Genomic DNA, 27,579 nt, shown 5'->3' on the forward strand with positions numbered 1-27,579 from the left:
CACAACAGGTTTTGGGCATGTCCGGGAGGGAGCGCCGACCCTGTGGGGGTACCTGAGGGCTGGGGCTCCCCGTGCGCCCGCCGCCCGCCGCCCGGCCCCTTTAAGCGCAGGCCCCGCCCGCTGTCGCCGCCATCATGCTGTGTCTGCTGCTGACGGTGCTTGCCCACCTCTTCCCGGCCGGTGAGCGGCGGCGGGCCCGGGTGGGGAGCGGGTGCGGCCAGGGGAGTGGCCGAGCCTGACGAGCCCCGACCCCGCGGGCCCCCGCAGCGGGCGTCGGCGTGTATGAGCGCACCTTCCTGGCGGTGAAGCCCGACGGCGTGCAGCGGCGGCTCGTGGGCGAGATCGTGCGGCGCTTCGAGCGCAAGGGCTTCAAGCTGGTGGCGCTGAAGCTGGTGCAGGTGAGGGCGCACGGGTAGGCGGCGGGTTGGGGGCGGCGGCGGGGCGCGGGCGGGTGGAGACCCCGGAGCGCGCGGCCCGTCCCCACCCCGGACCGCCGCAGGCCTCGGACGAGCTGCTGCGCGAGCACTACGCCGAGCTGCGCGAGCGGCCCTTCTTCGGCCGGCTGGTGGACTACATGGGCTCGGGGCCCGTAGTGGCCATGGTGAGTCGGGCGCGCGGGCGCGCGGGTGGGCGGGCCCGAACGGAGGCCTATGCACTGAGCCCTGCCGGCTCGCGCGCAGGTGTGGCAGGGGCTGGACGTGGTGCGCGCCTCGCGGGCGCTCATTGGGGCCACCGACCCGGCCGACGCTGCGCCAGGCACCATCCGCGGGGACTTCTGCGTCGAGGTCGGCAAGTAAGGCAGCCCGAGCGCGCGCTCAGCCCCCGCCATGCCCCGGCGGCCGCCAGCGCTCACGTGGCTCTCCCGCAGGAACGTGGTCCACGGCAGCGACTCGGTGGAGAGCGCCCGCCGGGAGATCGCGCTCTGGTTCCGCGGCGACGAACTGCTGTGCTGGGAGGACAGTGCCGCGCACTGGCTGTACGAGTAGCCGCGCGACCCCGCGGGCCCCTCCTATTACCGGCCCGCCCTGGCTCACTGCGTGGGCCAGCGTTTCTTGGGACAATAAAGTGAAGCAAGTCCTTAACGCTCCCGCTGGTCTGTGCCCAGGGACACAGGGCTACGACGTTAAGACATTTATTACATACAGAGCAGATACGTGGGTTCGCTTGCAGGGCTAAAGCCTGAGGAGAATCACCACCCAGCCCCTTCCCTAGCTGTGCCCACCCGGCTCGCCCTGGAGTCTTTTCGCGGCCCTGTGGGAACAGACAAGGGACTGGACGTACATCACAGTGGAGAGTGGCAGGGTGGTGGGGAGAAGCCTGCAGCTGCACGTGGCTGTGGCGGTGGCCGGCTAGGATGCGGCGTGGCTGCCCGAGATCTGTGCTTCTCTGGTGGGAGGTGGGTGGGCAGCAGGGCCTCCAGAGCAGGAGTGAGGCCTGGACCTGGGCGGGTTGGGGAGGTGGCAGTCCAGGGCGGCCCCCCTCAAAGCCGGCTGGAGGCAGCTTCTACCCCGAGCTCTCACGGGCTGTCTTCAGTTGCCCTCAAGGGAGCAGGCCACACTGCCAGCCCTAGGCACTTCTTAGTGTGTCTTGGGAGCTGGGCTCTTTGGAGACTGGGAGGCAGGCCCCAGACCACGTGTCCCCCGTCCCCCTGAGGCTGAGCCTGTGTCCTAGGACTGATCCCAGGAGAGGCCAGGGGCTTCCCCTTCTTCCTGAGGCCTGGGCCTTCCTTGGCAGCCTGAGAAATTCCACCCGAGGGGATTATGAGAAGGGAGGACTCCAGAGCCTGCTCCCACCGGGTGGGTCTTCTGCACAGGGAGAGCTGGCCACACGGGGTTAGCAGGAAGAGGGCATCTGTCCCCGTCTTCTCAAGCAGCTGCCTTAGGCAGCCTGGCTACGTGCTTCCATGCCAATTCCTGGGGCAGGCGTCAGGATATGGGTAGGAGGTGTCCGGGGAAGGCTAGTGGCTGGGCCAGCTCCCGTAGCGTCAGACCCACCCCATCAGGCAGCAGGCAAAGGCAAGTGGGCTCTGGCTGGGAAGACCTGGCGGGCTGACGTCCCTGCTTCCTGCCCTGGGGGGTCCTGGGGTGAGGGAAGTGGGGGGCCCAGGGTGGAGCTGGGAGCCACCTGCAGGGCCTTCTCCTGGTCCGACCTACCCCAGGACCCTGCCTTGCTCTGACCCTGAAGTGCCCCCAGGCTGTGAGAACTTGGGACCAGAGGCGAGCCAGAAGCTGCTGGGTCAGGTATCCCCAGAGGTTCTTACCCTCCTGGTGAGGGTGCAACCCCGCTCCCCCGTCTCCCTCCCAGCCAGACCCTTGCTGCCGCCCTTGGGGAGGCCCGGCCCTAAGGTGAAAGCTGCAGGTTGAGAGGTTCTAAGAGGGGCGCCGGGCTGCCTGTGGGGCGGGCAGTGGGTGGGCAGGGTGGGGGGGCTGTATGTACACGTGGGCGGCGGGCAGGCGGCGGGGCAGGCTGGAGCCTCACTCGGGGCTGTAGGACACCTGCCACACGATGATGTGGCTGCGTTCTGCCTTGGACAGCAGGGGCTTCACCTGGCTCACGTCCCCAGTGTTCTCCTCGGTGTCATCATCCTCTCCGTCCCCTGGACAGACAGCAGCTGCTGTGATGGGACGGCCCCGCTGGGGGGTCCCGGGACCCTGGGCAGCGCCTACTCACCTATGCGGAAGTCGATGTAGCCCTCCCCACCGCTCAGCACCAGCACGTTCTTCAGCTTCTGGCCCTCGGCGTCTGAGGTGGGGGCGGTGGGGCCGGGACTCTCGGACGGGCTGTCGAGCACGCTGCCGTTGAGAGTGGCCAGCACGTTCCCTGTCATTGGGGCACAGGGAGCTCAGCCAGGCAGCCGGCACGTCCCCTCCCACCCCACAGGCTCCGGGACAGGGGCCACGCCACTGCCTGGCAGCAAGGGGGGTGCCCAGCTCCTCACCTGGAACTGACACAAAGAACTTGACGGCATCGCGGTGGCCGTGGAAGCAGAGCTGGGCCTGGGCCATGGAGCAGTAGGGGATGAAGCTGCTGGCCGACTTGTCGCTGCTGTCGTCCCCGTACACATGGATGACGCCCCCAGGGCGGGCTCCTTCCCCAGCTGTGGGGGATGTTTTGTTGGCTGGAGAAAGAGAAGGGCAGCAGGCCCCAGCCTGAGAGGAGGCCGCTGATGTCCAGCGGGCAGAGGCAGCAGCGGGAGAGCACCCGCCGCCAGGGCGAGGCCAGCCTCAGCCCACAGGGCATCTCAGCGGGGGGCTTCCGTGCGAGGGCAGGAAGCAGATGCTCTGGACTCACCTCGGAGCCCCAGGAGCTGGCCTCGGTGCAGAACCACGGCTGGGGAGGCGAGGGGTGCAGCATGGGAGGGAGAGGAGAGAAGTCACGGGAGGGGCGGGCCGGGGCAAGCGGCACCCCAGTCCGGAGCGAGGCCTGGCCGAGCGTGCCCTCCACCCCCTGCCCCCGAGTCTTGTCCGAACGCAGTCACCACCACCTGTGCGGGCGTCAAGGGGGGTCACTCACTCTCCGTCAGCGGGATAGAAATGACCACGCCGTTGCCAGTGCCCACCCAGAGGCGGTTGCCCGCGATGAGCAGGGCCGTGATGCGCACAAAGGAGAAGCCCAGCTTGCCGGTGCCTGGGGAGAAGAGGGCGGGTGGTCGGTGTGGCCGCCGCTGGGGGCCCTCCCGGCCCTGACGCCCAAGCCCGGCGCAGCCCCTCACCCAGCATCTTGCTGACGTAGGGCTCGATGTCCACGTCCTGCAGGTGCTGGTGGGTGTGGGCGTGGTAGAGCCGCAGCGTGGAGTCCAAGCGGATGGACACCCACACGCCGTCCCCGATCCACGCCAGCTGCCGCACCTGGCTCTCCCGCCGCGGGTGTGCGTCAAACGACTTCTGTGGGGTCGCGGCAGCTCACGTCAATGAGGGAGTGCCGGGGGGGGGGCTCTGAACCCACCTAGCCGCAGGTCACGATGCAGCCCATGTGGCTCACTGCAGCCTTCGCTCTAGAACCTGTTCTGCTCCTCAGGGTCCGGGCTCCAGGGCAGAGCCGTAGCCACCTCGGCCCACAGGCTGGTGGCCTGGGGGAGGCGAACGGGGCCCCGAGGCAGCTGAGAGGACTCACCGCAGAGCAAAGCAGCAGGTGGAGCCCAGACAGACTGGCACTCACAGCCCGGCCGCCCCTGCTGGCCCGTGATGGTGCTGTCTCCCTGAGCAGGCTGCCCTGGACCCCACAAAACCCCCAGGGCCCATTAGCAGGCATGCCGGGAGCGCTGCCCCCAGCAGGATCCCCTTCCCATCCAGCACTTGCCTCAATCTGCATTGTCTTGGGCTGGATGACGTGCACCTTGTTCTTGTAACCACACCACACGCGGTCACACACGACGGCCATACAGCGAATGGAGTGGTGGGGGTGGCCCAGGTCCATCAGGTGATAGTTGCTCAGGTCCCATTGCCCATCTGCAGAGAGCCCCAGATGCCTGCTCGGGCCTGGCCAGGACCACCCCTGCCCGTGGTGGGGGTTGCCGCTCACCCGCCCAGCGCCCCCGGGCCTCACCTTCGCCTCGGTGGAAGATGGCCAGAGTCCCATCAGCCAGGGCCACCAGCACGCGCCCTTTCACGTGCCTGGAAAGGGACAGCGGTGAGCGAGAGGGCCTAGGCCGAGTGCTGCGGGCCCCTCCCAACGCCCCTGGCCCCTCCCGATGCCCCAGGCCCTTCCCGACGCCCGCCCTCAGCTGGGGTCCCATACACCAAGCTCAGCACCGAGTCCTTCAGCTTGATGGAGTGCAGACACTTCTTCCAGTTGGCCACGGCTGAGTGCACGTACAGCCTGTGGGAGGACACCGTGGTGGGCAGGGCTGCTCGCCCAGGAGACCCTTCCTACACCCCACCCCGGGGCCCCACCTACCAGCCGTTCTGGGCTCCCAGCCACATGGTGGGGGCCGCGCTACTGCTGGCCCCCGCAGGGTCTGCGCTGGGCTCTGGCTCTGGCTGCGCCCCACCTGTGTCAGCCTCCGGCCCGTTCTCGCTGCAGGAAGGATGGCTGCTCCAGGGTGGCCCGGGGGAGCCCATTCCCGCCCACCTCAGCCAGCCTCCCCACCCCTCCATTGGCCCCGTCCTCAGAGAGCCCACCTGCCAGGCTGGGCAGTGGGGGCCGGGGAAGGGGCCAAGTCAGTGAAGACATGCTCCGTGAGGGGCCCAGGCCGCACCGCAGCCGCCTCTGCCTCACTGGGCCCAGAGTCTGGTACTTCCGTGGCTTCCGTGGCCTCTTCCGTGGACTGAGATGGGTTGACCTTCCCGTTGGCGACAGTAGCCACCTCCCCTGTGGAAGAGAAGAGTGAGTGTGGCCAGGGGGTGGGGAGGAACAAGGGGGTTGGGGGAGAGTGGCCGCCCAGGTGCAGGCCCAGCTCACCCTGACCCTTGTCCAGCACTGGGGTGTCCCCTCGGGAGGAGCAGTTGCTGCGGGGCACGTTACAGCGGGTTGCGCAGCCCACCAGGGTGATGCCCGCCAGCACGCCGTCGGCGCCGGAGTCCTCAGGGTTCACGTCGCTGTCCAGGAAGATCTCCCCCGGAGGGTAGTCACTGTCACTGGCCGCTGTGGGAGAGTCACGGCCCCGTCAGCCTATGCTGAGTAGCCCCCACTACCAGAACACAACCAGGGCTCCCGTCCCATGTGGGACTGCCGGGGAGGGAGAAGGCGGCCGCCGACGACCGTGGGTGGCTCAGGGTGCCCTGGGCTCTTAGGCCAGGCTGGCCTCAGTACGTGGGCCCCTACTCACAACCACCGCCTGCGGGCCTGGAGAGCCGGCACAAGGCATGGAGAAGTGAGACTGGTCTCTGGGAGCAATCAACTCTGATCACATGTCAGAAAGTGAAGAGTTCTGAGGAGCTTGGGGCCATCTTGGAAGATGGCCCACGCAGGGCTCTGCCCTCCCCCGCCAAACCCTGGCACGAGGACTGCCGCCGAGAGGCAAAGCCAAGCCTCCGTCGGCGTCAGCTCTCCCGGCTGCAGCAGGGCGGCCGGAACTGGGCCCATTGCAGGTCAGTGCTCAGTTCCCAACCGGTGTTTCCATCTGTCCTGCGGCCCAGCTCATCTCCTTCCAGGCACGAAAGCGACAATCACCTCGGGGTCGTCTCCTAGTTGTTCACGGGACTAAGGGGCGGCACTGCCAGCATGCTCCCCTCTGGACTCCCCCATGGGCTCCCAACTGTCCCCAGCATGTCCCAAGCGAGGCTGGTATGGCTCAGCAGGCCTCCTCTATCCCCGCCGTGTGCTGAGCAGCGCCAAGCCCGCGCTGCCGGCCCTCACCTGGAATGCTTGAGATGCACAGGACGTGGGCGTTGCAGACAGTGAACTGGTCCACCACAGTGCCCGGCTGGTTGGCGTCAATGATGACCACTTTGCTGGTGGTCAGGGTGCTGGTGAGGATCCACACGCGGCTGGAGGTGGCATCCGGCTCGGGGAGCTCCTTTGCCTGTTTCCGAGCACAGGAGGCCAGGCCTCTCCAGCAGCTGCACCGGTCGTGGGGGCCTCCTGAGCCCTCTCAGGGTGCAGCCCTGCCCACGGCCTCAGGGGATGCATGTCCTCCAGCAGCAGGGCAGTGAGAACTCAGGACTGAGCTCTGGTGCCCCGGTCCCTGCCCCCAAGCCAGTCTGGGCCACAGAACAAAGCCTTAGACCCCATGTGAAGCCTTTTCCGCCAGCCCCGTCCTCGGGCCACCCACCGCTCCTGCACACAGCTTGCGAGGAGGAGGAGACACCCCTGGGGGCTTGAGGCCCCCAGCCCTGCGGCCTGTGGAGCCTCAGACCCTCTGCACATCTCCCCTGACCCAGGAGGCAGCAAAGGCCTCCATCAGTCCTGGACCGGGAGGGGACCTCAGATGAGGCCAGTCTTGCGGCACTGTCCCCAGCTGTCCTGTTTCTGTCACTCTCAATGTGACTCCAGTGCTGGGCACAGTCACCTAGACCCCAGGAGCAGTGGGGTCCCTGGCTCTGCCATGTCCTCTGACCTTCTTCTCTGGAGACGTGTGATCACTCTTGGTCTCTCCTTCTACTTCCCGGTCGCAGGTCAGAGGGTCGCGGCCTGGCACAGGCTTGACTCCGTTCCCAGAGTCGTCCTCGCCCGGTTTCCATCCGCTCAGGTTGACGCCCGCGGCACACCACAGCTGGGAGAAGGGCCCTGGGGTCAGTGAGCCCACTGCCTGCGCCCGCCCACCAGCACCTCTCAGGCCCGCCAGGCCGGCTCACCTTCATGGTTGGGTCTTTCTCCACCAAAGGGCGGCAGTACACGGGCACGGGCACGTTCTTCATCCGGGTATCCTCTTGGCCCCCATTGGGGCTCAGCTGCAACCACAAGGCAGAGGCCACGTGGGCGTGAGGCCTGAGGCGGAGGGTGGCTCCCCAGCTGCCGTCCCACCTGCCCCCGCACCCCCGGCCCCTCCCCCTGCCAGCCTCCTGCGCCCCCTGCAGCACCTGCTTGTACTTGGCCGGCAGGCTCCAGCCGCAAGCCTGTAGTCGCCCATCATCATTGCGCACGTGCTCGCGCACCTGGCGGTACTGCTCCCGCTTCTGCTCCCGGCGGGCGGAGGATGTGCAGTCGCTGGCAGGAGGCACACAGGTCATTTCCTGCTGGCCTGCCCTGCATGGGCATGCACGGTCCCCACGCCCAGGTGGCAGGACCATGCATGCCCCCTGCCCCCGGTCCCCCAACGGGCAGCCTGGGCACCGGCCCCTGTCCGGCTCCCGCCCAGCGCTGGTCCCCTCCCCAGGCCCTTCCAAGAACACAACACACAGAATTCCCCACTTCTGCTCTGGAGCCAAAATCCTGGTATCAAAACTAAGGGAAACACGAATTTCCAAACAGAGTTATTCCCAGGCAGAAACCCCACGCTGCCGACTTCCTGTCGGCTCCCAGAACCTCCAAGGACACAGGGGTGTGGGCCACAGCCTGGGGTAGGGCCTGACCCCGGCTGCTGGCTGCAGCGCCATCCCCAAGGGCAGGGGAGCCGGGGCACCTGAGGGGCTGTGGGTGGCCCTCTGGGACGAAGGGCAGGGATGGGGGGGCAGTGGGGCCTGTGCCCAGAGATGCCCCGTGCACCCAGTCAGGCTGGAGGGGCACAGGGTGTGGGCGCAGAGAGGTCAGCTCAGAGGCTGGCCAGCCCCCTTCCCGCCAGGGACCGCGTCCCCCAGCACAGCCCCCCCGAGAGTGAGACAGAGGCTGCTCGTGCCTCAGAGCCCGGAGGGGCAGGACCCTGGGACCCAGGGCCTCCCCTCAGCCCAGCCTGTGGCGCAGGCCTGCGGGAGGAGCAGGGACACTTTGGGACACTCACTCGTCGGGGAAGAACTCCAGGGGCCGGCTGCCCGCAGACATGGGACACATCGCGTGGCCGCGGCGCTGGCTGAAGCCGGCCGTGGTGGGAGACTTGTAGTGGATGTTCACCGAGGGGTAGGGCCGCTTGGCTGGAGGGGGGCTGGACGAGGAGCTGAAGAGGCGGCTGAAGCTGCCAGTGAGGGCACGGGAAGTGAGGGGCGGCCAAGGGGAAGCCTCCTCTGCCCCCTCCCCATCCTGGCGCCCCAACTCACAACTGCCAGATGGTGGATTTCTTCTTCTCCTGGACAGACGGATGCTCTCGGGACGCTCTACAGGGGGCGGGGAAGGGGGGCCAGGGACCCGCTCAGCCCGTGCCCAGGCAGACCTGTCCCCAGACTACACCCACCCACTGGGCCCTGCCCAGGCCAACCTGGCACCTCCCTTGCCCGGGATCGGGTGCTGGGGAGCCCCCACGGGCACACGGGGAGTTGGCCTCAGGGAGGAGGGACTCCCAGGGGGTCTGTCACAGCTTCCTGGAAGGGTCTCGGCACACCAGGCCCCAACACGCCAGCCGGGCTCTAGCCCAGCCAGGCCCCTTGCCAGCTCAGAGCCCCGCACTGGCTCCCACCAGGCCCCCTTCCGGTCCTTCTGCAGGAGAGGGAGGCGGAGAGGGATCCGCCACATTCTGTTTCTCAGGGCCTGCCGCGGGGACCGTGGCTTGAGGCCGGGCACCCGAGGGGGCCGAGGGGCCCACCTGATCATCTCGGTCCACCGCACGGCCTCCTGGAGCTCCATCAGCCTCTCCTTGTACTGGTTGCGCTCCATGAGCACACGGGCCATCTCCACCCGCGTGAAGCGGCGACGCTGCGCCAGGGGGACCTTGTCCTGCGGGGGGGGGGGCACAGCCGCTCAGCCGGTGGGCAGCTGGTGCGCTTCCTCTCTGGGGCCTCCTCAGGCAAACGTTGTTGGGGGGGGACGTGGGCAGCCTACCCACCCCCATGGGGGACCTTTCTAGAAGGTCACATGACACACTTGAGGAGGCTGCACAAGCCCCTGAATCCCATGGTGATCCCAAATGCCTCCAGTCGACACGGATAGGTGACATTGGTCCCCAGGGGCACCAGAGGAAGAGAGGTTCTAGGGAGGATCCGGCAAGCGGGACTGGGGGACACTGCGTCCGAGGGGGCGCTGGTGGTTTCCACAGATCCGTGTGGGGTCTGCCAGCTGGGAGTGCGGGGGCAGGACCCAGTCTGCTCCCTGCGGCTGCAGGCTGGCCCGGGGCCAAGGCACCCCAGGCGGCTGCCAGGCGAGTGAGCATCAGCCCCCAGCCCCAGGCAAGAAGGCCTAGGTGCCTCTGGGTCTCTTCTAAGGTGCTCAGAGGTAGGGGCTGCGCAGGACGGGCTGAGGGAACACGTGGCCGGCACCCTGACACATGCATCACGTGGCCCCAAAAGGAACCGAACTACTGAGCAGTGTGCCGTGTCCCCTGTCCACCTCAGGCCAAGGAGCCTGGCCCCGCCCTCTGTGGAAGGCAGGCAGCCCAGTCACCAGACCCTGACCAGAAGGGGGTCCACAGCGGTGAGGACTAAGGCCCGACACGCCGTCTCCCTCTGCCTTCCCTGCAACAGTTCCTAACAGTCAGTTACGAACCCCCAAGGAGTAGCAGGCTCGCCTCAGGACCGTCCTTGGACCTGGAGAGGGGGGGTGTGGGCCCCTAAGGCTGAACAAGGGTTCCCACCAGGAAAGGGTGGAGGAGAGGACACAGAAGGGGTGAGGAGGGCCCCGAGCCCCGCCCCGCGGCCCGCACCCCCCCACCCCCCGCGCCCGCAGGTTAATAGTGGAATATACCAATTCTGTACAGAGATAGCCGCTTACATCCTCCACCTCCTCTTTGGGCTCACGCCGGGCGACGATGGCCTCAGACTTCACTCTGCAGGACCAGGAGGGAATTGTGGCCGGGGCGGGGGTGGGGGGAGTTGGGGGGGGGGAGGCCCCGCTGGGCTCGGGCCCTGGCGGACCAGTGGCCCAAAGCCCTGCTCGAACGAGCCCTGGCGGCCCCAGCAGAGGACCAGGGCTTTGGGGAATGGGAAAGGCGCAGCCCACCGGCCAGCCCCAGGCAGGTCTGCCGCCCCCACAGCGCCCCCCACCCCGTGACACCTCCCCCTTCCAGCCTGGAGCCACAGGCACCCCCACAGGAAGCATCAGGCTGCAACAGAAGTGCCAAGTGCTGGGACGGGGTGGGGGTGGGGGTGAACCCAGAACTTTCCAGAACCCAGAACCCCCCCCCCCGAATGAACTTACGAAGGCAGCTTCCTCCTAAGGGAGGTGCCTCCTAAGGGAGACTAGGGGGCAGGTGGAGATGCGGAGCGGGGCCGGGATGCGGGGAAGAGGGGCAGCTGGGCCCGGGCAGCTCCACTGTGAGCTGGAACTAGGGGAGGGGCAGGCTGCTGGAGGAGCGCAGGGCGGAGCCGCTGGGGGGCGTGTCCTCCAGGGGGAGCCCGGAAGGGGGGACCGGACTGGGGGCGTGGTCTAGCCCCGCCCCTTCCAGGAGTCCCACCACCTACTCCCAGGGCCCAGTCCCAGGCCCTGGCTCACCTCCTGAGCTCTTCCTCCAGGTCCTTGACACGGCCTTCCAGCCTGAGCTTGGCCTGCCTGGCGGCTTCCAAGTCCCCTTTGAGCACCTCCTGCTCCCCGGACAGCTGGTCCACCTTGGCGATGAGGTCATTTTTCACCACATTCAGAGCGTTTCTTTGAGAAGGCAGAGAGTCGAGAAGTCCATGTGAACCGCTGTGCACACAGTGCGACGGGGGCTCAACGGGGCCTGCCAGCTCATAGGGGTCTGAGCGGAGACCCCGCAGTGCAGAATACGGGGAAGAGTGGTGACCCTGGAGGGGCAAGCTGGGCCGTGTGGGTCTGGGCCCTCCCAGCGTTATTACAGGGAGGCCTTGGCCCTGGGTGGCGGGTTATCTCAGTACTCACAGAGGGAAGAGAGCATTCGGGTTTTTTTTCTTTTCATAGAGAGGGTAGTGGGGGGAGGGGGAGAGAGAGAATCCCAAGCAAAATCCATGCCCAGTGCAGAGCCCATTGTGGGGCTGGATCCCAGGACCCTGAGATCATGACCTGACCCGAAATCAAGAGCGGGTGGCTTAACCAACAGAGCCCCCCAGGTGCCCTGGAGAAGAGTGTTCTTACTTGGTTTCTAGAAGCTGGGAGTTCTCCAGCAGCAGATTCCCCACTTCCTTGCCCATTCCTGAAACAAAAATCACAGAGGTACTCCCTGGGTCCAAAGCCAGCCAGCCCTTGACCCTACACCACTTGTCCCACAGCAGCAGCCCTCCTCCCCAGGGGCGGATCGGCCCTGGGGGGCAGATGCAGGGGACAAGGCCCACGGGGCTGGCCTCTGGGAACCCCAGGGAGAGGCCTCTGCTGGTCTTCAGCTGGGCTCTCAGCCGGCAGCAGCAGGCAGGGACAGAGTCCCAGAGCAACCCCCGGACGGCCCTGTGTGGATGGGCGCGACAGCCCCGGCTGACCTGCACGTGCTCTATCCACGGGAGATCTGTGTACCGTCGGAGGGATCAGGCGGCACCAGCCCCACCGGGTGGCCTCAGACTCTGTCCCCTGTCAGCAACTCCCTAGCCCTGTGGTTTCTAAGGCCTTCGTGAAGCAGACCGTTCTCAGAGCTGTCCCCAGGACAGTGGTGGTTGGAACCGTGGTGATGGGGACAGAGAAGACAGCACAGGACGGCAGAGAGCTCGGGGCCAAGGAGGGCAGGTGGCCTCCCTGGGGCACAGCAGCAGGGAGGGAGCGAGTGAAAGTGAGGACCGCACTCCCTGGGGTTGGTGCCCAGAGGGGCCCCTCCAGCTCCTCTATACCAAGCCCCAAGGTGGACCCCAGCACTAAGCTGTCTGCAGGCACATCACAAAAACTCTGAAATACTGGCACTCAGCCATGATGACAGACAGCCTCGAGAGCCCAGGGTCTGTCCCTCCTGATCACTCGCCCCGTCAAGGACAACCGTGAGAGAAGACCTACGCACACGGTGTGCCGGGTACGGGCTCTGATTGCCGTCTCTGCTCCCACCCCTCGGCCTGTCCAGGGTCTGCTCTGAGGGAGGGCGCTGGGGACTCAGGACTTGAAACCAACCCCCCCACCCCGGGGCTAGAAGCCAGGAGAGCCTGTGGCCCCTGCTGGCCCCACCGCTGCTCCACCACACAGAGCGAAGCGACCAGCTCGCGAAGCAGGAAGGTGTGAGGCCCACAGAGGAAGGAAGGAACAGGAGAAGCAAACTGAAACGGGGCCTTGGCCTTACCAAAGAAATCATGGCGCACTAGGAGAGCCATCCCAGTCCCACGGGAGCCGGGCGGCCGGGGCGGCAGGGAGACGGAAGGAAGGGAGAAAAAAGAAGCGCATTAAGCCTGTGTGAGCAGCAGGGGGGTGGCCCGCTAGGGCTACTGGTCTCCGGGTTTGGGGTGCACCCTGGAGCGGGATGGAGGGGTGGGAGATGCGTGGAGCCAGCTCTTCCTCCTGGAAAAACCACCAGGCCTCAGCACCTGGATGGTGAGGTGGAGGGTCAGCAGTGCACCCAAGCCCTGGGCCGGGAAGGGCGGGGGTTAGGGGCGCGTGTCTGCAACTGAGGGAGAGTGGCTCCCGGGGAGCCAGCATGGCTTTAGCACACTAGGTGGGTGCATGTGGGTGGTCTCGGGGTCTCCTGCTGGGAGGAGAGGGAGAAAGCAGGAACTGAGTCTGCCACGTGGGAAGAGGACCCCTGACTTCTGGGGTACATGTGACAGAGGGGAGACAACACGCAACTGGGCCTGTGGTCCCATCCAAACTGTCCTATGCTTCTGATGGCTCCATAGAGCCTTAGGAAACGGCACTGGGGGACGGCCAGCCTCGGAAAGGACGGGGTCAAGGCCGCTGTCAGTGGGTAGTAGTAGAGCAAACCAAAGTAAGCTTCCGAGCGGCAGGGGGGCTGGGGAGCCAAAGCACATGTGTCTTAGTGGCCTGGAAAGGAACCAGGAGGGGACAGGCTACACAGCCAGCGGCGACTGGACAGCAGCCGACCCACTCCAGCTGGATGCTACCGTGGGCAGAGGGGGACGCAGACAGACAGATGGGTGAGATACGCACCTGAGAACTCCCCTGGGGCCATGTCCCGCGAAGCAGAGAGAGACAGGGGGGAAGGAAGTGACAAAGGTCAGTTGGTAACTGGAACCAACAAAATAGATTTTTATTAAATAAAAAAAGCAAAAAAAAAAAGCAATGCTGAACAGCCATCTCCACACTGAAAGGCATGAAGGAGTACAGGCAGATGTCATGGGGCCCACGAGTGGTAAATCCCACTGGGGATGACAACCCTGCAGGAAGACAGGGACCCAGAGCGCCAGGTCCCACACCTGCTCAGCCCTCAGGAGGGCGGCGTCTCTGCAGCTGACACCTGGGAAGGGGAGGGAGTATGTGCGCACACACGCATGTAAGGTACGCAGGTGCACGTGTGGGGTATGCGTATGCCTGCATGTGCGCGGGTACTTTGTGTGGGGCACGTGTGTGTGCACTGCTGGCATAGGGGTGTGCATGTGCACGCGTGGGGCAAGCGCATGCATGTGCGTGTACATGTGTGGGTACAGGTGTGTGTGTGCATGTGTGCGTGCGTGGGTCGGTGGGTGGGGCAGTGTGCCCAAGAACTCCTCCCTTGCCCTAGAGTGCGTGAGCTTGGCCTTACAGGCTCTGGCCAGCGCGTCCTTCAGGAAGGGCACGACCTCGGGGAGAGCCACCCAACCACAAACGGAAGCAGGTCTGGCTGGCGGCAGGGAGGGAGAGGGAGGGCAGGCAGCAGGGGCAGCGGGCGTGTGGGGCTGGCAGTGCCTTCCTCACTGGCCTCCAAACTCCTCTGTGCTGCCCTGCTGGGGACAGGCCACAACACTACCGCTCTGTGGTCACTTCCCAAAGAAGCCAGTATATACTTTAAGTCACCTGACTTAAACACCAACGTATATAGTTTGGTGTCAGAATTTAAACAAGAAACAGGCGCTCTGGGTCAGAGGCGGATATGCCTTCATCCCTGCCCCGGGCAGCCACCGTTAACAGCTCATCTCCTCCGAACTCCTTCTGGATCAACACTGGCATTTCAAGAGCAAAATCATGACCAGGCTAGCCATGCTCCCATTCGAGGTGCTCCGTTTCACCGATCCTCTGCACCGGAGACCGGCTCCCACCTCCGGCAGTGCCCGGTCCCATCACTCACCGGCACACGGGCCCGCCCACCCCGCCCTTGAAAAAGGCTGCCATCCCAGAGACCCCTGCCGGTGGCCAGGCTATACCCGGCCGTGGCCTCACACTGCCACCTCCTGGCCGTGGGGCACAGCAGCACCTGCTTCGTTTCTGTGGATCTTCGGAGCAGTTATCTCCGTGTCCCCTTTACAGTTCTGGGTTGTTCTTGAAGTTTGAGCATCCTTTAGGTATGTTTCTTGGTATCTTCTGTGAATCCCCTTTTATCCAACCCTCGCCCTATTGTAAGCCACTTCTATTAAGGCTGGAGATCACGTGGGTAGGAAACACTGTATCTTTCTTAAGTAGCACACTCCCCCCTGTTAGTATTTTCCTCTGTGGCCATGGCCACAGGGGGGCCCAGATTAGGAACATAATCTCCACCTCTCTTCCCGCTGCGCGACCTCGAATTTCTATGTTCAGATCTTCAATCCAACTAGAAGTCTTTTGTGTACAAAGGTGGGGACCAGACTTCTCCTCCATGAATCTACCATATTTCCAGTGGCTTTGAGTGCTGTGTCTGTCCTACCCAAGTTCCCACAACGGCTCCAGCTCTCACCAGGAACTCACAGGGCCCGGCAGGGCTGTCACTGGTCCCACGTGCATAAAAGCTTTTGTTCTTAGAACATCGGGCAACCTTGCAACCTGGTTCTTTCTCAGAAATTTCTGGGCTATTCTCACGTTTGCTCTCCTGGATGAACTTCAGACTCTACCCATAAAGTGAATTTACGCCGGCACCGCGGGCTGCTCTGCGAGTCACGGGAGGCTCATGCAGCTTGGCCTGCGGGTCTTGGTTTTCGAGACCTCTTTCCTGCTCTTCGGTCGTGTTTCCCAATTCTGTTCACACAGGTTTGTGTCTTTCTCAAGGTTATTTCTACACACGTTCTGGGTTTGGCTGCCACGTAGGCGGGACCTGTGACGTAAGCACAGCACCGTAGAGAGCACAGGGCCAGCCGGCCTGTACCGTCCGTCAGGTTCTAAGTCGAGTTGCCTGGCTTCTCTGGGGGCCCACGGTCTCCCCAGCACTCACCGAGTGGTCACCAAGCATGGATTCCCTTACTCCCCAGTTACGCTGGCTCCAAGGGGCACACTGTCGCAGGGAGGTGCCTCTGGGACTGGATGAGGCTTCACGTTCAACAGCTTCTCCTCCTTGGACTGGCAGCAAGGCCTTGCTTTCCTGGAGATTTCTCAAATAATGGTGCATCTGGCAAGCTGTGGCGGGAGCTGAGTGAAACATAAGGAGACCTGCGTCTTTAGGGTCTTTTCCCTGCTCTTCTGCTACTGGAATTCATGGTCCAAATGCGGAGAGGTGCAGGGGCAGCCAGAGCAGACACCCAGAGCGCAGAAGGGTGCTCCCCTTAGCCGAGCCAAGGGCACCGCCGTGCTTCTGGGACCATTGGACCTTTCCAAGGCGAAAACAGCTACAGAATGGAGACTACCAGAGCCCCTGCTGGCCCCAGGCTTCTCTGTGTAGCAGCCCCACTGGGTCAGGTCGGGTATCCAGCTCTCCGACAGCTGTCTTCAGAAAGACACGTGGTGCTAGGGAATTGGGACTCCCGTCCTGATGGCTTACCCTGGCAGACGGGAACGGGCCGCTCAGTGAGGGGACCGCAGCTGAGGCCACCTCCTCCCTCCACGTTGCCAGAAAACGGGTGGGCTCCTCTCCTTGGCTCCCTGTCAGCAGAGTGCACGGCACTGATCCCTCCTAAACCCCTTGGCTGGCCTGCGGGTGCCCGTCGTGCCTGAGGCTCTGGGAGCCTCCTCCACTCCCAAGAATGGGCACTCATTGCAGCCAGAACGAAGCAGTGCCCAAGGTGGCCACAGACATTGACACATGCGAGCGCACAGTGAATCACAACCTCCGTCACTCGATGATGGAAGGATTCTGATCTCTGCTTTCTCAGAACAAAGACCCAGCAGATGCGTGGGCTGGGTCTTCTCGTGAGAAAGTCACACCAGGCACTCTCTGTTCTAGGGAAGTGACCCCAGGACATTCACCAGACACCACCGCCCTTCCAGGAGCTGTCCTACATCTGCCTGGGAGTCATGACCCCATGGCCTGCAGGTCAAGCTCACTGACAAGCACTGCCTGGTGTCCTGTTTCCTGCCATCACTGTCGTTGCAGCTTCTCTAGGTCAGTGGGATCTGGAGTGATGCCAGAAGACCCCACGGCCCTGAAGATGGGAGGGAGGGGATAGCCCCATGGCCTGGAGCCGCAGGGCAAGGCGGGAGACTGCGGCCAATGGTAGGGACCAACAGGCAGGCTACCCAGAGCCACCAGGCAGCGAGGAGGCTGGTCAGCACAGGTAATCCTGTAGAACCACGTAAGGAACCAAATTAGCAGAAGCATGAGCCACAGTGGCCGAGAGTAGAAATGACCCATGCGACCATCCGTGGACAAATGGATACACGACGTGTGCCCTATGCAGGCGACACACCAGCCTAAGCCATAAGAAGGAACGCGACTCTGACACCTTCCAGGACATACGCAAACCTCAAGGCATCACGCTCAAGGAAAGAGGCCACGTGGAGAAGGACCACGGGTATGAAACGCTCAGAGGGGGCTGCCGTGCAGAATGGGAAGCAGGGGAGTGGCCACCAGGGGCTGGGGGCAGAAGGAGGGACGGGACTGCCCATGGGCACAGGTCTCCTCTGCTGGTGAAATGTTGTCTACCGTAATGATGGTCCCTTGACTCGGAATTTGCTCCACACGTTCCAAGACATGGGGCCGTGCCCCTCGAGCAGGCCAACTGGACGGCGTGTCCCATGCCAACAGAGCTGTGACGAAAGGCAGAGCGGGTGGCCAGTCGGGGCTGCTGCTCTAGGTCCGACCTGGTCTGGGTCTTGACTCTGCTGCTCATCCCGCCCTCCCTGACCTGGTTTCTTCCTCCATAACACAGGGACAACAGTGCTACCCCAGATGAACAGTGGCCGTGCATGTCCAACGCTGGCAAGACTCTTCCCGTGACCACGCTGCGGGGTGGAACCTTGTCGCGAGGAGACTGGCCGCACAGCAAGGTCCGGCGGGCTCCAGCTCTGCCCGCTCCTAGACACTCCATTTCCCACCCCTGAGCACACCATGGGATGCCTCCAGCCACCTACGGCCAGGAATGGGCGTGTGAGGCTGGGCCTACAGAGCCCGGCATGGACACGCAAGCTGCTGGGTGCCTGCGTCCTCCGAGGGAGAGGCTGTCATCGCTCATCAAATCCTCAGACGCTCACAGGCACACGGCGGCCTGCTAGGTGCTGCCCTCTCGCCCGCACAGCCTCTGCGGCGGCCCTGGCAGAACGGCGCTCTGTCGTGAACACACCGCACACACAGCTACCCACGTCCTCCTCCCGCCGCGGGGGCCCTGCTAAGGCCTGCTCCCTCCCGGGCCACCTCCAGCCCGGCGGGTCAGCAACCGCACCCAGCCAGGCCGGGCAGATCCCCGCCGGGGAAAACAGTGTGCGGCCACTCGCAGGAGCCCACACCTTTACCCCAAGGCTCCCGCTCTAGAAATCTGTAGTAAAGAAGCCATCAGAAGGGTGGGCACATGCTTCTACCGCAGGATCTACGACAGCAATGGCCACACAGCAGTACTCAGGCCTGGGAGAGTGGAGGAACTTACAGTCCCGTGAAGGGACACGTGTGGAGAACACCAGTGGGTTGGAGGAATGGTGCCATCGCCCACCTGACACCCACAGCCCACGGACCGGGTGTGCCCTGGTGGGCAGGAAGGTGCCCCGATATGTCACAACAGGCGTCACGGCAGTGGCGTGGGGTTGCATGATTTTACTCTCTTGGCAGTTTCTGATATTTGAGTACTATTAGAAGCACATACTGTTTTTCCAAAAATAAAAACTAGAACGCATGTAGGGTTATCTGAGGCCCATAAAGGAGAGTGGCAGGGTGTCACAATATTAAATGTGATTTCCCCTTATGAGAAAATCTCATTAGAAACACACACTGCCGAAGGCGGGCCTCCTCCTGCTCTTTCTCCTGGTCTCAAGAGCAAGGTCCGACGTCCGGATCACACGGAACAGTATGCTCAAACGTCAGCGAGAAGGTAAATTTCGTATTATGTGTTTTCCACCACAATTTAAAAACTAGCTGGAAAAAACTTCCAGTTTGGGCCCAAGACATTGCCGGCGCTGATGCCATGGGGAATTACATTCCTGGGAGATCCCCACGCCCTCCGTCGGGCAATCAACCCGGCAAAGCCCTAAGGCAAAGAAAGTGAGTGTGTGCCCGACGGAAAACACCTGCTGGCGCCCTTCCCTCGTGGGCTCGAGCCTGGCCGCGTCTGCCGCTGGAAGCCCAGCCGAGCCACCCAAGACGGTGCAGTCCACACAGAGCAGCTGAGCGGGACACAGACACACTCTTGCAAGTGCCCTCAAGTCCCTGATGGCAAACGGTCCCCAGTGTTGATCACAGGAGAGGGTCAGCAACGGGAAGGCCGGCAGCAGAGTCCCAGATGGTGGCAGCCCTGCCCCCTTGGGCAGCAGGCGACCATGTCTGGGCCACAGCGCCCACAAACGGCCTCGCACCCCCCCCCAGCCTGCTGGAATTGGCACCTCCCCTCACTGACGCGGCGGCCCTGGCTCCAGCTGCAGCCCCTGGCTAAGCCGAGGGAACCGAGGAGCACCCATCCCCGAGAGACGCCTCCACGGACATGGTGTGGGAAGAGGACGAAACAGAACCACTGCTCCCCTGACAACACAGCCACCTTCTGTCCCACAGCCGACCTCGCTGGGAAGCAGAGGCCCAGTGCAGTGCTAGGGTCCCGGAACTCCTGTCCTGTAGCCGGGCCTCAGGACACAGTCATGCCGCTGAGAGCACCCGATTTCCCACTGGCAGTGCTGAGGGCCTTGGGGCGCTGCCGGCAGACGCCGGGGGTGCCAGACACCCATCCCCAGACACGAAAGAGGACGAGGAGTGAGTCTCCATGGGTCTCTGCACCCATTTCTGACCCAGGTGCAGGGCGTTCTGGGGCTGACCACGGGCTCGCAGACGGACAGTGACCCTGTCCAGGCGTTTCCTTTGAGGAGAACTACTAGAACATTACCTAGGCTAAGTGCTCAAGGGCACGGTTTCATTTTCAGAGAGAAAGTTCTAAAATTAGGAAGTAACATAGCTCTGTGTGAACTCTAAAACCCACAGAACTTTACGCTTTACGTGGGTATGTTTTATGATACACGAAATACATCCCGACAAAACCGTGAGAAGCTCCTGGCTCACGGCTGACAGAGACACTGCTTCCACTACAACAAGAGAAACAAAGGCAAGTTCCAGGTGCTGGGATTCCGGGGAGGGGGCTTGGGCTTACCTAGCAGGTCGGCTCCTTCATCCACGTCTCCGATGACCTCCGATCCCGCAGTCGACAGCTCGTGGTACAGGGAGTCCGTGTTGATGCCAAAAGCCTTGTTCACGATCCCCTGGGTCGGGCTGTGAGGACACGCAGCCGGGAGCTCAGGGTGAGGGCCGGCGAGCACCGGCCGTGTGCGGGGGCCTCCAACACCACCCACGGGGCCGCTCAGTGCCAATGCTGCTTGTGCAAGGCTACCTTTGCTGAAGGACACCTTTGCTGAAGGCCCAGTGCCCACAGTGAACACGGAGCCCACCCTACTGGCCAGACCCAGTGAGTACCTGTTGCCCATGCGATCAAGGCGGGGCTCCCGACTCATGTCCAGCTCTGGGGTGGACTCGATAATGTCTTGAACATCAGACCACTCATCACTGCTGCCCATGCCTGGGGGGACACACAGGAACCCCAGGGTTGGGGGGACGCCCACCCACTGGTCCCATGTCTGGACAACCCCACACTGGACCACCGCCAGCCAGGGACCTTCGGGAAAGGGCTCCTCCCAGGCTGGTGGCCAGCTGGGGCCCATGCCCCGGAACCACGGCTCTTTCTCATGACCTTTGATGAACAGACCAAATGTCCTCTTCGCCTCCACCCCCTCCTCTACTGAGTATGTCTGCGGGAGGATGGGGTGCACTGCCAGAGGCCAAGTGTGGCCCCAAATCTATGTGTTGAAGTCATGGCCCCAGTGTGAGACTGCATTTGGGGATGGAGCCTTTAAGGAAGTGGTGGGTCAAATAAGGCCACACAGGCGGACCCTGACCCCATCCCACAACTGTGCCCTCATAAGAGGAAGGGCTAGGGACGCAGGCCCTATGCACACCAAGGAGCAAGCATCGAGGGGAGCCAGCCCCGACACCCAGACACCTGGATCGCTCACTCCTGGTCTCCAGGACTGTGTGAAAGCAAGTGTCTGTGGCTTAAACCACCTGGTCTGTGCTGTTTTGTTACCGTGGCCTGAGGGGACTGATACGTGTGCCCAAACGAAGATCTGAAGATCCATATTTGGAAGGGAAAACCTGGGGGGACCATGGGGGGGCAGAGCAGCAGGGGGCGGGGACGACATAGGCGGAGCAGCAGGGGAGGGAGGGCAGGGACAGGGCAGCAGGGCAGGTGATGAGCTCTCCCCACCACAGCCCCAGAAGCCCTCGGCAGCAGCACCTATGCTGACGTTCCGCATCTCCTGCGTGACCTGGACCTCCATGTTCCGGCTGTTGCGCTTCTCCCGTGCCCGCTTGCTGCCCTTCGTGCCCGCACTGTAGTCCCCCAGGGGCTGCAGGCTCTCGTTGAGTGGTGTGACTGCAGCCGAGGGCACAGAGGACGTGGGCGTGTTGGACTTGGTGCCGGTGGTACTGGGTGTGGCAGCTGCCGAAGACTGGCCTGACTCGGACATCTCATCCTGTGGACACTAGGGCCAAACACAAGAAGGGAGAAGCTCGCCATGTGGGTCGGTGCCCCCGAGGCTCCCGGTCACCCACACTGTGCAGGGTCAGGAGGGGTCTCGGCCACCTCCAAGAGGCCTCCTCACTAGGCTGCTCTAGCCACGGTAAAACAGCACCCTGAGCCAGGACTGGAGGGGACAGGAGGACTCCCGCTGCCCTCTCCGTGCCACTCCCTGGGCCCACCCAGCCGCTGCCTCTGTCTCTTTGGCGGCTGCAGTCCCCTTACAGAAAGGGCTTGGCTTGGGGCCCTCAGCTTGCCCGCCCCCCCGGACGGCCCGCCGATGCTGCATGTGATGGACATGAAGCTACACAGACATGGCAAGCAACCCTTTGCAGCCGGGGGTGGTCACAAACCAGGGGCAGCCCGGAGCGGGGCCGAGGGCTCTATATGGGGACCAGGGAGGAGACCGAGCACGCCTTCCAATCAGGCCATCCGGGCCGCGGCCAGCTGCTGCCGTCTCCTGCTCCCCGCGCTGGGCCCAGTCTGGGAAGGGGCGCCAACCTCCTGAGCACAGACACCAGGAAATGTGTAATTCTTAACCCCCAAGGCTCAAGTGGACCTCAAGGCCTGCCCTGTGCATCTATGTGTATGCGGTCAAGCTGGAGTCCCACTTCCAGGGAATGGGTCCTCCTCCAAACATTCCAAGGGAGCGAGATTATTAGAAACCGCAATCAGCTGTTGACCTTAAGCAGCTCCCTGCGGGGGCGCCTGGCTGGCTCCGTTGGTGGAGCGCGCGACTCTTGATCGCGGGGTCGTGAGCTCGAGCCCCGTGCTGGGTGTGGAAATTACTTAAAAAAAAACAAAAAACAAAAAACAAAGTCTTTAAAAAAAATAAACAAACAAACAAAAAAACCAAAAACCAGAACCTCCCTGGAGAAAGCGCCCTCTGTGTGCGTGAGGACAGCACAGGAAGCGAAGCCATCTTCTCCCACAGTCCTTCCTCGCGCAGCCGGCGGACAGAACCCGTGAACCGGCCCACTCATCTAGTAACACTGATGTCCTGACTCACCCCGACTCGGTCCTCAGTGGGCAGCAGCCCCCGCACACCCTGCTACCCTCTTGGGGTACAGAGAAGGGGCACAGCTTCAAGAGGGGCTGCTGCTCCCGGTGCACATCCCACGGGCCCACAGCACTGGGTCATGTGGTTTCCAGAGAAACGGTGCTTCTGGGAGCTCTGTCTTGCCCGGGGGGAGCTGATAGCAGGGGGTGTCCAGCCCTTTCCGTAAAGCTGGACACACGCTGGGACCAACCTACCCTCACCTTCATTGGGAAGGGCTGAGCAGGCTCCCGTGGCTGCCTCTGGGTGCCCGGGAGGCAGAGATGGCTGGGAATCTCGGACACCTGCCACTTTCTGACCCGCGTGGTCAGCGTCAGGCCGGGACCTGGGACAGCCAGGTCGGGCTTCGTCTAACCGCGCCTCACACTTCTCTGCCAGGACTTTGACTGTTCCACAACTGGGCCCGCCATATGCCCAGGGGATGCTTGGCAATGTCAGGGGAACAACTGTGGCTGTCACGAATGGGGACGAGTGGAGGTGGGGAGTGTCCGCTCACTGTCCTGCAGGCCACCAGACGGCCTCCACAGCTGAGGACCACTGGCCCTGATCGCTGATGTGCAAAGGCAGTAAGCCCCGCAGGACAGTCTGTGCCCCTCTCCCTGGAAGCTCCCTGGTACAAGCATTTTCTACTTGGATTCTACAACTTAAGGCTGATTTGAGAAGGAAAAGTTCTTTCCTGATAGCCTCTGTGAGGGAGCTGCCCCCAGTGTCTGTCCGCCCCACACAGCAGAGGTTCCCAGGTGTACCACAGGCAAGGGATGCCTCTGCTGCTGGCACTTGAGGAGAAATGGCCACAGGAGACCAGAGGCCTGGGAAAGTCTGGTGAGGACTGGGGGAGGCCAAGTATGCGAGTCCACGCCTCTTAGAAGCACGCGCTTTCTAGACCACCTTCCGCAAGGACGTGGTTCTTGCCAGCCTGTGCCCGGCAAACTCGGGTCTATGGGTTCTCAGCGGACCTCCTTGACCCCAGAAGTCACCGAGGGGAACCGTGCGGCACAGCCCGGCCTCCCCCAGTCCTTGGCTCTCCCTGACCCTAAAGGCCGCCACCTACCCACAGGACGCTCCCCTGGCCACCACTTACCTAGCAGCAAACCTCTCAACCTCCTAAACACCAAGGTGTGGCAGTGACCTCCAAATGCAAAGAACCCAAACTCTTAGCGGTCATTCCTCACCATGAGTAGCCACAACTGTTTGCTTAAAACACTGAAAATACAGCACATAAAAACAAAAAACAAAACAAAAAACAACAAAAAAAAATGAAGAAATTAGAAAGACCTTAAAATCTAAAACATGAAATAAAAAGAATGTAAACGTGACTGAAAAAAACAAACCAAACACACCCACAAACTGAAACAGAAAACAGCGCGTTGAAAAGCAAGAGTGCTTCGGGCGATGCGGCAGCAGAAGAGACACGGGAAGAAAGCTGGCCTGACCGCAGGCAGGAGCCCCAGCTCCCGGATCCCCGGCCTCAGCAGCCCCCATGGCTTCTCTGGGCACCGGAGCCCCAGCCACAGGCCGGACCCCACACGGGCAGGACAGCCCATAACGGGGGTGGGGTGAGTGCTTGGGCCAGAGGTCCCAAAGACATGCCCAGGTCTGGAACCGAAGCTAAAGTCAGTGGGGTCACTATCTGACACAGTGGGCAGCTTGAAGCCACCTCTGGCAGGCAGGCTAGACACCCAGGGACAGAGGGACGATCAGCCCCAAGCTGCAGCAGGAGGAAGTTTCAGGAGAAGGCCTGGCCCCACATCCACCGGCTGGCCCAGGTCTGGAGTCCCAGGCGCTTTGCCTTCCACAGGTGACCTCCCACGGCCCCTGTGGGAAGTGCCCCAGGCCTGGGGTCACTTCCTCCAGAACCACGAGTGTTTTCCTTACCTGGTGACATGGCCAGGGCCTGTCTGGTGAAGGCAGGGCTCGGCTCCCAGACCAACACTCGCCGCAAGTGACCATGGGCCCTGAGCGAGCGGCCGGCCAGGCAGAGTCCTTGCCCCTGGCTTTCTGAGGGGGGCCTCCCTGAGGGGCGCTTTCCCTGGTTAGCCGCACACACCCGGGACGCCACGTCCTGGGACTTAGAGACCCAGCGGTCATTAGCACGGACAAGCAGGGAGCAGCATCTAGAGCAGGGACGCTGGCTCCTCATGCTACACTCTCCCAGCAGAAGCGTAGACCTCAGACACCAGCCTACAAGACCTTCTGGGCCGGAGCCCGGGTTGGCTTTAGGGCTGGTGCCCTGGGGCGGATCTGGGGGGCAGACATGCTTGTGTCCTGGAGCAAAGGCTTGGCTCAGCCAGAGCAGACGGGTGTGCCCTGGCTGCAGAGGCCCCGTCTGACACTTGGGCCTCCCAAGCCGGTGCTCTCCTCTGGAGCTGGTACACCTCCGCACAGCCCCACTACCCTGGGTGGGGGTGGGGGAGCTGCAAAGGGTTGTACACAAAGATGCTTCCTGAATGAGCATGGGCGACAGGGAGGAACCCTCACTCCACGGCACGGCTACAAAACCTGGTAGCTGGAGCTGAACTGGCCGAGGTCACTCAGGTGCCAGTGGTCCCCCGCAGGCACGAGCTTGCCCCCCATCTGTGCACGTACCATGCCGTCGGCCAGGGGGAAGACATTCAGAGAGGTGGGGCGCTCCTTCCTGCTGAAATATGAGGGAGAGAAGAAGAAAGCGGATGTTACACGGGGCTCCCACACGGAGGACGGGAGGCTCACCGGTTGCAGGGGGCCGGCCCCTGCAGACCGAGCCACTCGGGATCAGGGCCAGCTGTGTGGGGCAGGGCATGAGCTCCAGGGTAGCCTGGCCTGCACGGGGGCCACGTGCACCCGGAGCTACGAGTCCTGTGTCACTAAACCTGTGCCCGTGTTTCTGCGCCCCTCAGCTGCTCTGTGGGCCTAAGGCGCCCCTCCCCTTGGGTACGGTCTTCAGGGCCATTGTCTTTAGTTAGTTTTCTGTCACAGAGAGCCGCTCTACAGGCTAAGAACTCCCACGGCAGCGCCAGCACAGCCCCTCAGCATTGCGGCCGGCACAGAGCACTCCTGAGCAGCGATGTCCACCGTGACAGTCTTTCCCATGTGGAGCCCACACCTGCCTCCGGGTGGCCATCGGCCGGGCTTCTGCTTCCTGGTGCCGGGCAGGAGGAACCAACCCTTCCGCTCGGCTCTTCGCGCTCTGCCCCCACCTGAACCCTGCACTGCTCCTTCAGGAGCTCTTGGTGTACATCGTGAGCACAGACATACAGAGGAAAGAGGGCCCCATCCTTCTGTGGGTGTCGTGTCCTTTACAGCCCACGGGGGTCCCTTTCTCCTGCTCCACGCAGTTCTTCCCGGTTGTCAGGGACCCCAGGGATCCCAGAGAGCTGTCTTTCAAAGGCGCACCAGGAGATGGGGAGTGGCAGGTCGCCCGCTGGACTTGGTCCCTGAGGAGACGCTCCCTTCAGCGTGGGCGCCAGTGGGTGGGCAGCCAGGCCAGCTTCCCGTGCTGCCCCACAAGGATGCGGCGCACCCTGAAGCCGGCCAACTACCTCACAGCCCGTGCTGCTCAGAGCCGTCACGGTCAAGCATCAGAGACCCACACATAGAGCTCAACCCCCAGCACTGCGGTGTGGGGACCGGCGGACGCTTCCTCGGGAATCCCAAGCAGCCAGGCCCAGAGGCTGGACCGGTCTGCAGAGAGAAGGCGGGCGGCGTCCCTGAGGCACCGAAGGAGGGGGGCAGCCGCATCCATGAGAACTGCCCACAGCCTGGCAGGCAGCTTCCTGAAGCCTGGCCCTGGAGAGCGGGGGCCCTCTGGCTGGGGCCCCTGTGCAGTTCTGGGGGCCGGCTGGGGCTGAGCTGAAGCAGGGAGAAAACACAGAGTCTGGGTTGGAGTCCTGCCTCGTCCCATCCAAGGCTGGCCGGTGTGTCCTGTTCAGTAAGACGCTGCCTCCCGTGGAGCTGGGCCTGGGCTGTGCTGTCCCACGGAGCTGGTAGCAGCAGCTGTGTGCTCCCGAGGGACTGGAGCCACTGGCACCTCCACATGTCGGGGCCCAGGCCACCAGGAGGCTGGTTTCCTGCAGACGATCACAGGCCCCTCATATGCAGCCTTCGTCCCACGACAGAGGACACGTTCTCATGCACGTCTCAGCTGAGTCTGCAGGTGCGTCCGTAGCTCAGCAGGCCCGAGGCTCTGCCCACTCAGGCTGCTGGCCGCCGCCAGCCTGCCCGCTCCCCAGTATCTGGGAAGGTGCCGGCCGCCGTGTGGTCAGCACGTCCCTGGAGGAGGGGCCCAGCCTCCACAGCCCCAGCGTCTCTCCCCTGAGGCCCCCAGGCCCGTCCTTTGCCCACTCTTCCTCATTGGGCTCCCACTGCTGGTGCAGGAGCCCCTCTCCTGGGGCCCAGCCCCACCGTGGGAGAAATGTACAGCAGGGCCCCGACCCCAGGCAACAGCTGTCGTCCCCAGGAATCGAGCCTCATCTTCTCTCTCTGCTCCTCACAAAGCCATGCATGTCCTGCACCACAAGCCCTGGGGGCACGTGCGGGCACTGCCGTCGGAGGCCTACACCTGTCCAGAGCTCGGCCACAGCGTCTCTTGTCGCACTCCTGCTGCTGCTCCTTTGGGAGATGCCGATGCTCGTCCAGAAGCTACAGTCTGGGGGAGTTGCGCCGCCCGCAGAGGTCAAGGTGCCTGCAAGGACCACGGCCACGCAACCGGCTCCGGGCCCAGGTCTGTCCGATGCCAGAGTGCAGGTCTCCACCCCTGCCCGCCACCTCCCTGCAGCACCAGCCCAGGGCTTTGGGCCCGAGGTCCGACCTGTGACCACAGATGTTCGCCGGGCTGGGGTCCCCATGCCACTACCTAGTCTGGGGCTGTCTCGGGAACCTGGATCTCGCCCGTCTCCACGGCCTGGCCTCTAAGAGCCACACTGAGCATCTTTGATCCGTAATATTGAGGCAGAGAAACTGGTGAGCAGCTCAAGGACCAGCCCTGGGCCTAAAATTAAGAACTACCAGCAGGACTGACTCTCCCAAGCCCCAGGGCACCCCGAGCGCCCCACACGGCAGCATGAACGCTGGCCCAGGCTTTACCTTTTCCTCCATGACTGGCGAGGACTGCAGGGCAGCGAAAGACACAAGGGCAGCACACAGCGGCAACAGCACAGGGGGCAAGACGAGAAGACAGCATTAGAGGGCACA

The 27,579-nt window shown here is 63.3% G+C and overlaps 2 protein-coding genes across 21 annotated transcripts in view; one reads left to right on the top strand and one right to left on the bottom strand.

Annotated features, from left to right (window-relative positions):
- The first annotated feature begins 25 nt into the window (after positions 1-25).
- On the top strand, positions 26-1,082 carry NME3 (NME/NM23 nucleoside diphosphate kinase 3). 4 transcript variants are annotated; one of them, XM_044233353.1, is made up of 5 exons: positions 26-180; positions 268-398; positions 500-601; positions 681-793; positions 869-1,082. In XM_044233353.1, the coding sequence occupies exons 1-5, from the start codon at positions 135-137 to the stop codon at positions 984-986; spliced, it is 510 nt and encodes a 169-aa protein (XP_044089288.1). In that variant the 5' UTR covers positions 26-134; the 3' UTR covers positions 987-1,082. The 4 variants fall into 4 exon arrangements, with proteins under 4 accessions (XP_044089288.1, XP_044089287.1, XP_044089286.1 ...); XM_044233352.1 differs by having other exon boundaries at positions 681-785; XM_044233351.1 differs by having other exon boundaries at positions 500-793.
- MAPK8IP3 (mitogen-activated protein kinase 8 interacting protein 3) overlaps positions 1,079-27,579 on the bottom strand; it is a 45,610-nt gene continuing 19,109 nt past the window's right edge. The window contains exons 5-33 of one of the 17 annotated variants that reach the window (XM_044233339.1): positions 27,472-27,495; positions 24,997-25,048; positions 21,072-21,318; positions 20,195-20,297; positions 19,875-19,993; positions 13,429-13,440; positions 12,608-12,625; positions 11,491-11,548; positions 10,894-11,046; positions 10,147-10,228; positions 9,053-9,183; positions 8,571-8,627; positions 8,318-8,488; positions 7,461-7,587; positions 7,236-7,331; positions 6,998-7,153; positions 6,298-6,463; positions 5,401-5,583; positions 5,121-5,310; positions 4,897-5,016; positions 4,738-4,818; positions 4,546-4,613; positions 4,300-4,448; positions 3,713-3,884; positions 3,514-3,627; positions 3,292-3,330; positions 2,939-3,118; positions 2,671-2,820; positions 1,079-2,596 (exon numbers count right to left, since the gene is read on the bottom strand). In XM_044233339.1, coding sequence (XP_044089274.1) covers positions 2,475-2,596; positions 2,671-2,820; positions 2,939-3,118; positions 3,292-3,330; positions 3,514-3,627; positions 3,713-3,884; positions 4,300-4,448; positions 4,546-4,613; positions 4,738-4,818; positions 4,897-5,016; positions 5,121-5,310; positions 5,401-5,583; positions 6,298-6,463; positions 6,998-7,153; positions 7,236-7,331; positions 7,461-7,587; positions 8,318-8,488; positions 8,571-8,627; positions 9,053-9,183; positions 10,147-10,228; positions 10,894-11,046; positions 11,491-11,548; positions 12,608-12,625; positions 13,429-13,440; positions 19,875-19,993; positions 20,195-20,297; positions 21,072-21,318; positions 24,997-25,048; positions 27,472-27,495 — 3,340 coding nt within the window. In that variant the 3' untranslated portion in view covers positions 1,079-2,474. Of the gene's footprint in view, positions 2,597-2,670; positions 2,821-2,938; positions 3,119-3,291; positions 3,331-3,513; positions 3,628-3,712; positions 3,885-4,299; positions 4,449-4,545; positions 4,614-4,737; positions 4,819-4,896; positions 5,017-5,120; positions 5,311-5,400; positions 5,584-6,297; positions 6,464-6,997; positions 7,154-7,235; positions 7,332-7,460; positions 7,588-8,317; positions 8,489-8,570; positions 8,628-9,052; positions 9,184-10,146; positions 10,229-10,893; positions 11,047-11,490; positions 11,549-12,607; positions 12,626-13,428; positions 13,441-19,874; positions 19,994-20,194; positions 20,298-21,071; positions 21,319-22,036; positions 22,142-23,491; positions 23,681-24,909; positions 25,049-27,471; positions 27,496-27,579 lie in introns of those variants that run through there. The other 16 variants (XM_044233333.1, XM_044233330.1, XM_044233328.1 and 13 more) reach the window with 16 other exon arrangements.

Source organism: Neovison vison, chromosome 14 (genome assembly GCF_020171115.1).
Source record: "Neovison vison isolate M4711 chromosome 14, ASM_NN_V1, whole genome shotgun sequence".
In the NCBI taxonomy this organism is placed as follows: domain Eukaryota; kingdom Metazoa; phylum Chordata; class Mammalia; order Carnivora; family Mustelidae; genus Neogale; species Neogale vison.

Excerpts from the sequence above, each read along its gene's own strand:
- NME3 (XM_044233351.1), top strand. The coding sequence starts at position 135 with ATGCTGTGTCTGCTGCTGACGGTGCTTGCCCACCTCTTCCCGGCCG. Across the intron at positions 181-267 it reads TGCCCACCTCTTCCCGGCCG|CGGGCGTCGGCGTGTATGAG; the intron begins GTGAGCGGCGGC and ends GGGCCCCCGCAG. Across the intron at positions 794-868 it reads TTCTGCGTCGAGGTCGGCAA|GAACGTGGTCCACGGCAGCG; the intron begins GTAAGGCAGCCC and ends GCTCTCCCGCAG.